The 14,353-nt window shown below is 33.2% G+C and overlaps 1 protein-coding gene across 2 annotated transcripts in view; it reads left to right on the top strand.

Annotated features, from left to right (window-relative positions):
* STK17B (serine/threonine kinase 17b) overlaps positions 1–14,057 on the top strand; it is a 31,886-nt gene extending 17,829 nt beyond the window's left edge. For both annotated transcript variants that reach the window (XM_043577365.1, XM_043577364.1), the window contains exons 4-8: positions 3,658–3,802; positions 5,594–5,720; positions 7,400–7,448; positions 8,635–8,814; positions 10,310–14,057. In XM_043577365.1, coding sequence (XP_043433300.1) covers positions 3,658–3,802; positions 5,594–5,720; positions 7,400–7,448; positions 8,635–8,814; positions 10,310–10,592 — 784 coding nt within the window. In that variant the 3' untranslated portion in view covers positions 10,593–14,057. The remainder of the gene's footprint in view (positions 1–3,657; positions 3,803–5,593; positions 5,721–7,399; positions 7,449–8,634; positions 8,815–10,309) is intronic.
* The last annotated feature ends 296 nt before the right edge of the window (positions 14,058–14,353 follow it).

Here is a 14,353-nt window from a genome sequence, read left to right as displayed (position 1 = left end):
GTCAAAAAAATTAAAAAAAAAAAAAAAGAATGACTACTATGAGGGTGCCTGGGTGGCTCAGTCAGTTAAACATCTGACTTCAGCTCAGGTCATGATCTCATGGTTCATGGGTTTGAGCCCCACATTGGGCTCTGTGCTAACAGCTCAGAGCCTAGAGCCTGCTTTGGCTTCTCTCTCTCTCTCTCTCTCTCTCTCTCTCTCCCCCTCTCTCTCTCTCTCTCTCTGTTCCTCCTCTGCTCACGCTCTCTGTCTCTCAAATAAACATTAAAAAAATTTTTTATTAAAGAATTAATACTATGTACATTTCCCATAAAACAACATACTAAGGTATAATATAGCACCTTCAAAATAAATTAGAATCACAGAAATGCCCAGGATACTATCAGTCTGATTTCATTTTTCATATATTTTGTGATTATTTTTGTTAGATTAATCTAACCTTTAAAAAGTTATCTACTTGGGTATTTTGCTAAGCAAAATAAGTCACTCAGAGAAAGACCAATACCATATGATTTCATTCATATGTGGAATTTGAGAAATTTGATAGGTGAACATAGGGGAAGGGAAGAAAAAATATAAAAAAGAGACGGAGGCAAACCATAAGAGACTCTTAAATACAGAGAACAAACTGAGGGTTGATGGGGGTGGGGGGTGGGGGGTGGGTTAAATAGGTGATGGGCATTAAGGAGGTCACTTTTGGGGATGAGCACTGGGTGTCATATGTAAGAAATGAATCACTGGGTTCTACTCCTGAAGCCAAGACTACACTGTATGTTAACTAACTTGAGAAAAAAAAAAAGTTATCTACTTGCATGACACTGCACATTTGAAGTATGTGAAAAGGAGCTAACGTTTTTCAAACATAGTAATGGAATACTAGTTTTAGAGAATGAATACATAGGAGCATTGAGTACTTTCATAAAATTTTCTTTGGGGGATTTATCTAAATAGCAACAACAAAATACATCAGAAAATTTTGACACATTTTATGGTTGGATTTTGTTCATACTCTGAAAATTGATTCAGGTACCCTGCCAAGTAAACTGAATTCCATAAGGGCACAACTGTACCTTATGGCTGAAGTGTATAGCAAGCACTCATTAAATGTATAAATGGATTAAAATAATTAAAAAAAATTTTTTTAATGCTTATTTTTGAGAGAGACAGGGCGTGATCAGGGGAGGGGCAGAGAGAGAGGGAGACACAGAATCTGAAGCAGGCTCCAGGCTCTGAGCTGTCCACAGAGAGCCCAACGTGGGGCTTGAACTCACGGACTGTGAGATCATGACCTGAGCTGAAGTCAGATGCTGAACCGACTGAGCCACCCAGCACCCCTGAAATAATTTATTACTAGATCAACTAAGACCTACTAAAATTTATTACTAGAATTTGGTTTAGTTCTTACTACTTTTTGGGTAGCATTGTCACATCAGATAATCTCAAAGGTAAAAATGTAGCCAGGGAGACTTAGTTATTTTCATAAGGTGGCATAATTTTTATGTGGTGAAAGTAGAACGGTGAAATCTTTTACTCTAATAACAATTACCAATCTGATCCCCTCCTCAAGTCATCCTACATACTTTTCTTCCTTGACTTTTTTGGTACAAAATTTAAAATCTTCAAAGAAGTTGAAAGAACAGTATAATCAATACTCATACTTTTCAGTTTGATTTACCAATTGTTGACATCTTACCACATTTATTTAGCCTTTTGAAAGATGTATAACACATAGGTTTACATGACAATGTACTTTTACTAAAGTACTATTATCACACACAACATATATACAAATACATACGCGAATGAAGGCAAACACTCCAAATTTCTAAATTTGTTGGTTGATGTCCCATCAGAGGACAACTCTTCTAATAGAGAAAAAGGAGGTGTACCTGAATATGCCTTCCAGGGCAATGATAATGGTATATAGGTGTCTTTTATCTCTGTAGAGATATTTTTTCCTCTCTAGTCACTGCTCTTGTGTGGCTTGTTTGAACAAATCATTTGCTTGTCTACTACTCACTGCTTACATTTATTCTAGTTTCTGCTGACTTCTGTAATCTGCTTCTTGTGTTATCTGTTCATTTCCTCCTCTTAGCTCCTCTTCCTAATTTTCCGTTTCCCATAGCTCTACCTGTGTCCTGCTTTTATGGGAAAAATGGCAATCCTACAAAAGACATTGGTCAACTTACCAACCTAAAAAGAAGAGACAGTCTGATTGGCTGACAATCATAATATTTGTTTGATTTTGTTACTGAAACAAACAAAAAACCCTTAGGATACTTCTGGTTATAAAAGTAATGCCTATGCATTGTGTTAAATTTAGAGGATATAGAAGATAGAAATTATACGTAAACTGGTTACTTTTATGGCACGTTCCTATATTTTAAAGTTATTTTTATTTTTTGGTCTGTGAATATGTACCTTCAGAAACAAAGGTGTTTCTTTTCCTTTTCTTTTCCTTCTTATGACTGCTCATACATATGAAATGCTTCTTCCTCTTGTCAGTCAGCAAGACTTCTGAATTTCAGTTTCAGCTGCTCTGAAGAATGACTGCCTATTCCATCATTCATTCGTTCAACAAACCTTTATTGAACACCTTCTACATGTTAGACACTGTCCTGTTTTACCACATAGAATATGCTTTACTTGAGATATTCTTTTTTTTTTTTAATATTTTTTTTATGTTTATTTATTTTTGAGAGTGAAAGTGAGAGAGAGCATGAGCCGGGGAGGAGCAGAGAGAGAGGGAGACACAGAATCTGAAGCAGGCTTCAGGCTCTGAAGCACAGAGCCCGATGTGGGACTCGAACCCATGAACCATGAGATCATGACCCGAGTCAAAGTCAGACACTTAGCCGACTGAGACACCCAGTCACCCTACTTGAGATGTTCTTAAATATACCTTATAAATTTTTGAATAACAATCTGGGGTGGGGGGAAGGGTTTGCATTTTTTTAGATTTAATCTTCAAAAAAAATCTATGGGTGCCAGAGTGACTCAGTCGGCTGAGCGTCCGACTCGATTTCAACTGAGGTCATGATCTCAGGGTCAATGGGATCAAGCCCTGTGTTGGGCTCCACACTGGGCATGGAACTTGCTTGGGATTCTCTCTCTCTCTCCTTCTGTCCCTCTCCCCTGTTTGCACTCTCTCTTAAAAAAAAAAATCTATTGAGCTCAGTGATGACTCTGTTTTACAGATGGTGAAAGACAAATAAATGACTGATCCTAAGTTATATTGCTGGTAAATAGCAGATTTGGGATTTAAATTTATATCATTTGATTCCAAACCAAGGGACTTTTTTCTATGCTTTTGTCAGCATTGTTTAGATTTTCAATTCTTTTAAAAATAGTAAAGATTTGGGAAGCTACAGTACAAGTACAGTTAAAAATGCAGATTTTTGCCCATATCATACAGACTCAGGTTCTGGTTTCCTGTTTACTGTGTTACGTTGTACAATTAGCTTAACCTCTTTGTACTTGTTTCTTCATCAATAAATGGGAATAATAACCCACATAGTTGTCATGAGAGTCAAAAGTGCATGTATCTATAGAGAGAGACTAGATAGCTATAGCTTTTACCTAACAGTTTTACAGTATTTAAAAATTGTCATTTTTAGGTCAATGATTTTCCAAGTTTCTATTTGAATTTTATTTCAGTGCTGCAGGTGGAGAAATTTTCAACTTGTGTTTACCTGAGCTGGCTGAAATGGTTTCTGAAAATGACATTATCAGACTCATTAAGCAAATACTTGAAGGAGTATGTTATCTACATCAGAATAACATTGTACATCTTGATTTAAAGGTAATGTACCATATGATTTTAAGTAATACAGCATCTTTTTTCCTTCTGCTCTTGGGATGCATAATTGCAAGCTGGATTTGGTAGGAAGCAACAGTCAGATTATGACTCTCTGTACTGCACTGGGTGCACTTGTGTATGTGTGCTACATGGACTTAATTTTGTATTGGCAGAGAGGAGAGGACTGCATATGCGAGCAGATCAACTTAATCACTGGGCTCTTAAAAACCATCATTCCTCCCTGTTCTAATTCTTCAATCATTGTACACCATCCCACTCTTACATCCTGGATTTCTCATCTTGTAAAACTGCCCCATCTCTAAAATACTCTAGTCTAATCTCCATCTCTGAAGATAACCTCCTTCTAGTGCTTGTTTCTTTGCTCCCATTATATTCATTCATTTTTCCCTTGAGATGTTTAGTCTTTTGGCCCCTCCATTTTTGCCCCCCAGACGATTCAGTCCCCTTACTCAAGCCCTGAAATACCATTTTAAACTCTTACGTTATTATCCTTTCTCTTTATCTTCCCTCCACAGCCACCCAAAATCTCAATCAATCTGTGTCTTATTTTTTGAACATTGGATTCTTCTCTTTCTATTTTGTCTCCCTTTGCATGATCCTTTGCCCTTCACTACCACTTTCACCATAATGATGATTCCCAGTTCTGTTTCCTATAGCCCAGACTTCTCTCCTAAATTCCAAATTATTTTCTTCAACTGCAAATTAGGTACCATTTGGGTATCTTGTACAAACTTTGTCTCAAAATTTGTCTCAAACTAGACTTTCTTTCTTTTTCTTACCCCATTTTCAAAAGAAAAAACATGTTTGTCTGTGTTGGGCCCCCCTCTGGAAGAGGGTAGTGTTAAGTACCTAGCAGCCCTGCCACGTCCCCTACCAATAAGATATTGTAAAAACAACAATATGGTACATATCAGGACGATCATGCCCCCACAAACTTCCTGTTGGGTCTTTCTCCTGCTAAGGATAAACCAAGTGTATTACGTAACACCACACAGCACTTGAGGTTGGGGATGGGAAATAAACCTGGCTTTGTATATCCTAAAGCCTGTGGTTGACAACAGTAGATCTAATTACCCTTACCTCTTCTCCTTTAATGTCTCTGTGATTTAATAATAAACAAGCATTGGGTTTTCCTGAAGTTAGACTTAAAATTCTTCTCACAGACTTTGGGAACAGCACCTTGGCAACTATTTGGGTTATGACTGTGGCAAGGAATTTTGTAATAGACTTCAGCAAAGTCTCTTGGTTCTGGGAAGCAATGGGTGACACCTTCCATGCATCAATATATCTTATTGTCTAAGCTAATAGACCCAAAACCATCATACTGAACCATTTTCTGTTTCTGGAAAAGTATACATTTTTTATTCCTTCATACTTTCTTTCATGCTGTTCCCTAGAGTGCCTTTCTAACCGGAATACTCCTATTTATTCTGTAAGGTTCAGCTTAAATATCATCTCTACAGCAAAAGTTTCTTAGACTTTATAATAGGCAGAATTAAGTAATCTTGTGTTTATTATTCAGTTTATCTCATAATCACTCAATCTGTATATTCATCTAACTTTGTTTTCATCCAAACTAAGAATCCTTTGAGTATAATTTTACCTTTATTTATCATTGAGCATAAAGCTTTTGCTAACTAGTAGTTCAGTAGATGTTTGGTGAATGACTTAATGAAATGTGTAATAGCTAAACATTTAATTTACTTCCCATCTGAGACTAGTATTCTTTTATTGTTGTATATTACTTACCAATTTTTATTGTGCTTTATTTAGCCACAGAATATATTATTAAGCAGCATATACCCTCTTGGAGATATAAAAATTGTAGATTTTGGAATGTCTCGAAAAATAGGGAATGCATGTGAACTTCGGGAAATTATGGGAACACCAGAATACTTAGGTAAGAACTTCCTTTCATTTTATACACCATTTTGAAGTTTATCAACTAAATGTTATCTCCATAAAGCCATATTTTAGAGCATGTAATTCCAGGATTTATTTGATTCAGGTATTTTAATGCATTGAAATTTGGTTATGACACAATAAATGAACTTTAGTGAATGTAGGACCATTGAGACATTCACAACAATTCACATGACATTGGACATGTAAATTCAGAAGTTAATGTTTGTGTGTAACAGTTTATTACATAAAGAAAAATGGGTGAAGGGGAAGTTAGGGAACAGGAGAAAATGGAAAAAAGAGGAAACCAGGCAGTCACATGGCCCAGTCATTTTTACCTTTGAAGCCTGGGTGTTGGATAAATGTCATTTCTACTTCTGTCCTGGTCCCAACTCTGAAGCTGTTTATAAATATACATCATCTTCAGTTTTGCAAGAATTTTTAGCAGGACTACTTGCTTTTTGTTGCTGCTGCTTAAAAATGTGAGGTTTTGCCTAGGGTTGTAAAAGGAGGATTTTGAAGAAAAAGGATGTCAAAAAAAGATCCTATGATTAGATAATCTGGGAATATTGTATTGTATCAACAAATAAAATCATGCAGGTGAAAAAAATTTAAGTTATATGAAGCAGCACATAAATTTAAAGTATTTTAATTTATAAAATTCATCTTTTTGCACTTTTTTGTTGTTGCTTATGTTGATACCCCCATGCAAGTATTGAAAAGATACAACTACACAGAACAGGTGCGACTCAGCAAGGCAGCTAACTTTCCCCAAATGAAAACAAAACAAATTACTAACTTTTGAATGCAAATAGGGACAATAGTGTCCTAGAATAAATGATTGTAATTATAGATAACACAGCTCACAGAAGTATGTATAGGGTGGTACGTTGTGTGATGGGCAGACAAGTATATGACTCAAAGTCTTTATTAATAAAAATGTTAGGCTTTGGGATATAATTTTTGTGAAGCAAAGTTATTATTCAAGCATAAATCCTAGTTTGGCCTCTACTAATTTGAAATTTATGATAATCACAAGATATAGAGAATTTATTTTGCACTTAAAAAGTTGGCAGGGAAGGAGATGATGGGAAGTTAATTACATAGGAAATTAGGTTTTTGATAGTCTAATAGGGATATTTAATCTACTTGAAAATGTAAAGCCCTTCCAGAATGCATAATTTACTCATAATGTTGTTGTAAATATATATGATTCTCTTTACTCTGAAAAGAAAAACTTAAATCAGTATAATAAAATAACACAAACTAATTCTTAACAGAGTAATCAAACTACAATTTTTAAAAAGATTCCAGTGTCTAAAATTTTACTTCTTCATAATTGTTTTTCCTGAGATTGATTTAATGATTAAAAACATTCCTCCATAGCTACTGGTTATTCCAAGAATATTATTTGTGCTTTTGAACCTTCTGAGTATGTATATAATTTGTTCCACATTAGATATGTTTAAATGTCCAATCACAGGATAATTAATACTATGCTAAATTTCTATCAACTTGATATTATTCTTTAAAATTAAAGCAGTTTTATTATTATAATTATATATAATATATATTATAATTTTACATATATATACTAAATATATATAATTATTGTAAAATAATTTTCATGTTTTTAAATTTGTCAGTATTGAATTTGAATTTTATCTTTGCTTTCAGCTCCAGAAATCCTGAACTATGATCCTATTACTACAGCAACAGATATGTGGTAAGATTTTGTTAGTTACCTAAATGCTTTCATTAAAAGTTTGGTAGAATATATATTCTGGGTTTCTTTGATTCCAAAGAAATGTAAATAATAAGGCTTTGTATAAAAGATTTTTTTGAAGTATCATTACTGTGCCACAAGAAGGCATTTACCTGTACATTCTTTTTAAGTAATACTTCGGCTCTGAGCCAAAAGTATAGAAATAAATAGGAAGATCCCTTTCCTGAAGGAAGACTCGGTCTAATAAAAAACGAAAATAGTTGCAATACTGTGTGATATGTTCTGTAATAAGGTAAAATACTTAATGAGCATGGAGGAAACAGTAGACAAGCACCAGATGGGAGATACCTAATCTAGGTCTAGATGAACTGGAAAGGTATTTGGTATGGAGAAAATGAAGTCAGGTTTATACAAAAGTTTAGTTTTAGGAGATTATATTTCTAGGGCATTGTGAGTTTCTGTGGCAAGCAAAATCATATTTTGAATATCAGATGTCATAAGGAGTAGAACGGGAATTGATACTAGAACTTTAGCTGGGAACATGGTGGGGGTCTGACTCCATAGTCCAAGTGGAAGAGTTTAGACTTGTTCCCTGTGTTCCATGGAACTGTAATGGGCTTGCCAAGGAAAAAAGGTCCTACGGCTAAATAAGTGGGAAACATGCACTGTATGCGTTGTCTTTTTCTGCCTCCTGAGCATCAGACTTCTCGTGAATGTGTTTAAGGCTTTGAAAAGTCTTGCAATGAAAAAAAATCCACCTATCCAATTTTGTACTTTGCTAAACTTGCAGACTCTGTTTGCACAGAACTTCTGTTTATGTCGCACAGATCATTTATATGTCTTTGAGTACCATTTAGGAAATGCTGCCCTTTGAGCAGCTTTGTGTACTCAATAAGGGTGTCTGAATGAAGGGCAGACTATAGATATCATGCTATATATTTGATACATTATATTTATAATTATGTAACATGTATATTCCCCATATATTCTTTTTCTGTGAGGCAGACTTTGAGATAACACAGTTATGTTAGTTTTAATAATATAGGAAATTTGAAAAGCAATTTAAAGTCTATAGTTTACAAGTTCTGAGGACAGGAATCTGCCAAGTATCAATTTTACTTTATATAAATGTTTTCAGATTAACATATGTTTTAAATTCCCCTCTTCTCCCTTCTTTGTTTTTCAGGAATATTGGCATAATAGCATATATGTTGTTAACTCATACATCTCCATTTGTGGGAGAAGATAATCAAGAAACATACCTCAATATTTCTCAAGTTAATGTAGATTATTCAGAAGAAACATTTTCATCGGTTTCACAGCTGGCCACAGACTTTATCCAGAGGCTTTTAGTAAAAAATCCAGAGTAAGTTATAACATTAATGTGTTTAAGTACAATTACAGAATGAATCCTATGTCTGTTAAGAAAGATATATTCTAAAACAGTATAAAATTATTAGAAGTATGCTCTCAAGTTTCAGATAAAATGGGAAGAGAGGTGGTATAAGAGATCATTAAATACCAAATCTATAACTTCAAACATGGTAAATACAAAACATACAGCAGGAAATTTTGGAGTGAAGAGAAGATTTGGGTTATTTCTCTCGCACCCTGCTACTAAACCCTGAAATTCCCTAAAAGAAATAGAAGGTTTACAATACACGTGGCTGGCCGCGATAGACTTTGTTGTGACTAATCTGTAGTCAAGTAATTATAGTTATATGGGAAGTGTAAATTACTGATTGTCAAATGTTTAAGAATCAAATGCTCTTTGACCACCTGCAAAAGAAGGGGATTTGAAACCATGGTTTAGGACTCTTACTTCACTCATTGGCAACTTCAGAGGAGGAAAAGAAAAAGTTGACCTCCCATTTCTTTACCCAGAGCAGCCCCATTTACTTTAAAATGCCTTGGGTCGGATCCTGGTTTTGTTGCTGTCAGGTCTTTTATCTCTGACCTTTACTTAATCTCCTGGAGGATTCAGTTTCTTATCAGTTTAAGGAAAAAGAACTCACGGGTTTGCTAATTATTTTATTGGCTTAATGCAAATCCACACAAATTTTCACTGGCCGTGTTTTGGACATAAATGGTTATTTAATAGTAGTATAGTAGTAAAATTAGTTTTTGCTTCTGGTTATTTTCTTAAATAGTTTTTTCCTTAAGTTCTAAAATTTTAAAATGAGCCATTAAGTTTTTAAAATCAAAAAACGAACATAAAAATTTCTGTAGTGAGTAAATTAACTTCTTTATAATCAGAAAAAAATGAACATAAAATGATCATAAAAGATGAAGATAAAGACTAAGAAAACATGTTGTAATGGAAATGGTGATTGTGTTAAGATTGTAGGTCTGACTATAGATAGGTATTTTCCTAACTTTTGAAAAATTGTGATATTTGACCGTATTATTTTCAAAAGAGAAAGCAAAATGTAAAAACTCAAAATACTGGATAAACATCATTCAAGAGCAGCCTGTATTTTTGAGATTTAACAGTATTGCTTTTAAGAACACAGAATAATAGATTATAAATTACATGTTTTCCTTCATAGTTTCATGTCTTTATCTCTTTAACCCAAGGAATTTTATAATTTTACTGATTTTTACTTGCGAGGCTTAACATATGTCCTCAAGCTTTTTGTCTAGTCTTACCTGTAAGCTCCATGATGAATTGAATTTTCAGCACATGTCAATATTAAAGAAACTCTAGGTACTACAATTTTGGTATTGTTATTCCCTCTATACTATGAATATGTGTTATTTTCATAATAAATTAAAAAAATAAGTCTATAGTGTATCAAACTGCAGATGTTTCCAACTTGATTTTTAGTTCTCCATTTTCACTTGATGCTTTCTTTTCAAAGGAAAAGACCCACAGCAGAAATCTGCCTGTCTCATTCTTGGCTACAGCAGTGGGACTTTGGAAACTTATTTCACCCTGAAGAATCTTCCACTTCCTCTCAAAGTCAGGATCATTCATTAAGGTCCTCTGAAGACAAAACTTCTAAATCCTCTTGTAATGGAACCTGTAGTGATCGAGAAGACAAAGAGAATATTCCAGAGGATAGCAGCATGGTTTCCAAAAGATTTCGCTTTGATAACTCATTGCCCAATCCCCATGAACTTGTTTCAGATTTGCTGTGTTAGCACTTTTCTCTTTGACTTACTGGACTGAATTTGGAATTTGAAATCTACTCCAATGTGAGATTGTGGTTTGTAGCTTCATTTATGGCATGTTTATTTTGTAAATGCACTTTTGCATAGAAGTGTTTTAATGCCAAATTATTAGTAACAAGCATAATTTCGTTTCCTGTTCTGAGATACTAACTCTTCAGAGAAGAAAATATTTAAATATATGACCAAAATAAAGCTATGCATGTGAGTTTACATGTTAATTGAAGAATTCAAGTTCAAATGGATTTATCAAAATATTTTACAGGTGAGGAAAACATTGATTCGGGTTTATATTATGGTTGATATAAAACTGAACAAAACGAAGACATTTGAATTCAATAGGTTCTATGAGGTAAGTTCTATATACATGCCTCTACTGACAAAATTTTATTAGGATAACAATGTCAAGTTTAAGCAAGAATATTTACTATTTTTATAGATGTGGGATATTTTATATTTGAAAACATTTCAATCACAAATATTTTGAAACTGCCTAAGATTTCCAGGATATATGATCTGCTACATGAGACAAGTCCTTTAACCAGAGCAAAGAGGGAAATTAGAAACCCAATTAGGGATATTCTATACAAGTTGGAGGAAAAAAAAAAAAAAGCAGCATGGTATCATTTTTTTTTTTTTGACTCAAATGTCTTACCCTCTCTCATCATACTTCAGATTTAATAAGGACTGAAAGATGGAGACTTAGATTGTACACAAGTGTAGAGGATTTTCATTTTCCAGAATTTCTGAAGTAGAAGATACTTAAGTAAGACTGCATGTACTCTATTTTGGGTGGCCAAACATATTTATTAATTGAGCGTAGAAGAAAATGCTGACTTATTTCAGCAACTTACAGAATTTTAGATGTTTTCTAAGTCTTAGGATATAAGCCAGTCATTCAGAGTTCTAAAAGTGTACATAAAAAAATATCACAGTACCAGTAAGACTGTTAACACAGTGCCAGAGTCCACAACAGCAAGGTGGATGTGATCATAAAACCTGATGACATTATGCGCTTCTAAAGTTCTTAGGTAAAATTCCAGTGAGTGATGAGGCCCAGCAGAGGGCCATCTGCAGGGTGGCCTTATAATGGTCTTTTGTTGGAACCAATGCAAGAGTCTAAGGACAGAAGGGTGGCTGGTGACTGTTTAGTGATAATAAAGGGAAGTTCACTCCTTTTATGGTTATCTTTGATGATTTCGCACCTGGTTACTATCAAAAATTCTGTTATATTATCATGTTAGGATAATTACCTCATGATCATGTTACTATATCAAATTAAATTATATTTTGACAAAAAAAATTCTTGAGTTTTCCCCCCTTGAATTACATATTACTGTAAAGTCTTTAACTTTCTGAAATTTGATAAGACTCCAAATAACTTAAAACTGTTTTTAATAGCCATCAGTTCACTTTATTTGACTAAATGTTGAATTCCTTTTAAATCTTTAGCATGCCTTAAAGAAAAAGTTATTTCTACTTGTGTGTGTATATGTGTATATGTATAGGTGTATGTATTTATGTATAGATAGATAAAATATATAGTCTTTAGACAACTTTCTCTTAGAGATTCTTTGCTGTACTATATTGTGTTCAACTCAGGTGCCAAAGGAGCTCTCTTCTTATGGACATGTAAATATACATTTAAATTCTTTAAGAAATAGTTTGTTGGTTCAATAAACTAGCCATTGCAGAAGCTAAATTGGGCTCTTGTATATCTAAAACTGATGAGTTTTTTCTAAATTGTAGATTGTCTAGTTATTTGCCTTCCATATTAAGCTAATGCAGGTAAAATTTAGCAAGCCATTGGTGAAAGAGGATTTTTACAAAAGATCATATTTTATTTTTAAATTTCTAGAAGAATTATGCCATAGTAAAAATTAAAAATAAAAAATGTTTGAATTTTAAATTATAAGCTGACTCTTAAAAAATATTTTATGCCAGCTTTCTTTTAATATGAAGAATCTTAAAATAGTTCATCTGCTGCCCCTTAGTTACTAGAATACACAGAGTTGTATATTTCCATACCTTTTTTCCTAGCAATTTTTATTATAAAAACGCAACAAGGAGTTGCACAAACAGCATACAAATTCAGTTTTTTTCATAAAGGTTAATTTAAATATTTTCACTGTTTGAAATGTGAAAATAAATTAAACCAGTATTTAGGGAGAACTTGTTGACAAATGACTCAATTCTTATTCTTTTTCTCCCAAGGTTGAAAACAAATATCAAAAGTAGATGTTGTATCTCATTAAAGCAGGAATCTTAGCCCCTCTGAGGTGACCAGATGTCAGTAATGCTTAAACACATCTGAAAATTAATGTTAAATTGTGGTGTGTTTATAAAGTTTAATAACTTTGCTTTTTGGACAGATAGGATTAAAAAATAAAGTACAGATGACAGTTATAATTGTCATTTTAATTTTTCCCCCACGGTCAAGTTAACTCTGAGCAGTAAATTTATAGGGGCACTTTAAAGAAGTAAGCAGTATGTGTTCTACAGTCTGTAATGAGATTAGGCGCCTGTCCCAGAAGGTACATCAAAACATTGCTTCCTTTAAAGAAAGTCTTGTTATAAAAAGTCAGCTGATTAATGATATAGTTCATTTTTATTCTGGCACAAGTTTTTTCTTTCATTTGGGATGGGTTGCTAATAGCTCATGGACCAGACTTTGAATAGCTTTGCTCTAAACAACATTTATAAATTGATATCTTATAACTGTTTACATTTCTTCTGTTTATTTTTGAATTTAGATTTTTATATCTGTCTTGGAAACTTGTCTTTATTTGTTGTTGTGTAAACAATTGTTCTTTAATTTCAAATTGTATTAAAATTAAGTTATCTGACTTCCAATTTGGAGAATTATTATCAATTTAGAATTTTATAAGACTTTAAAGAAGTTTAAATTCTAATTGTAAATTTCACACAAATTACAACTGCCCATCTTAACTTTCATTAAATAACTGTTTTGCTTAAGCATACTGACTGACATTATTATAAATACTTCAGAAAAAAAGTATGTATATATATATATATATATATATATATATACACATACATATATATATCAACTTGATCCTTTTGGTTAAAATTAAAAAGTGCTTTTTTACATTTGTGACTGTCTTTTGCTTTAAAGTATTTCTGAGTTTGTTAAGCAAACTTCCTTGCCTGGAGGTCTGAGCCTTGACACATGTCATTTTTGAACTCCTTTCCAGTACATATGTGTTTATTAGATCCTGTCTGTTAAAAAGCCATGTAAATTTGAAAACAAGTCTATTCTCTGGTAATAACTAGATACTTTCAGAAAATGTTAGTAAGTGGCAGTGTACTACATGTTGCATAAGGATGAATAAGGGATTTTTATTTACCCAGAAATGGGTGAACTGTTTCTGTTGTGTCTTTGTTTTTAGTTTAAATAAATTGACTTTTTAAAAAAGATGAATAAGGGCTTCTTTAAGAAATGTATAATCTGATTATGTACTAAGGTACAGTCACATCACTTACTGTAGTTCTATTCCAGTGAATACTAACACATTGATAGAGGAAATACAGGGTTAGGTTCCTACAAGCTTCTGTTTATAACATTTTTGCCAACTAATCAGTGCATAACCTTGTTTTATGTAGGTTTTTATTTAAAAGGATCTTATTTAATATATATTGTTGATTCATTAACATTGACTTCACACCAGCAGCACTATAACTCATACCTGAATGAAGCTCATCTAATAACACAT

Source organism: Prionailurus bengalensis, chromosome C1 (assembly GCF_016509475.1).
Source record: "Prionailurus bengalensis isolate Pbe53 chromosome C1, Fcat_Pben_1.1_paternal_pri, whole genome shotgun sequence".
Taxonomy (NCBI): domain Eukaryota; kingdom Metazoa; phylum Chordata; class Mammalia; order Carnivora; family Felidae; genus Prionailurus; species Prionailurus bengalensis.
The sequence above is the reverse complement of the archived record's forward strand: the minus strand, read 5'-3'. Positions and strand labels throughout refer to the sequence as shown.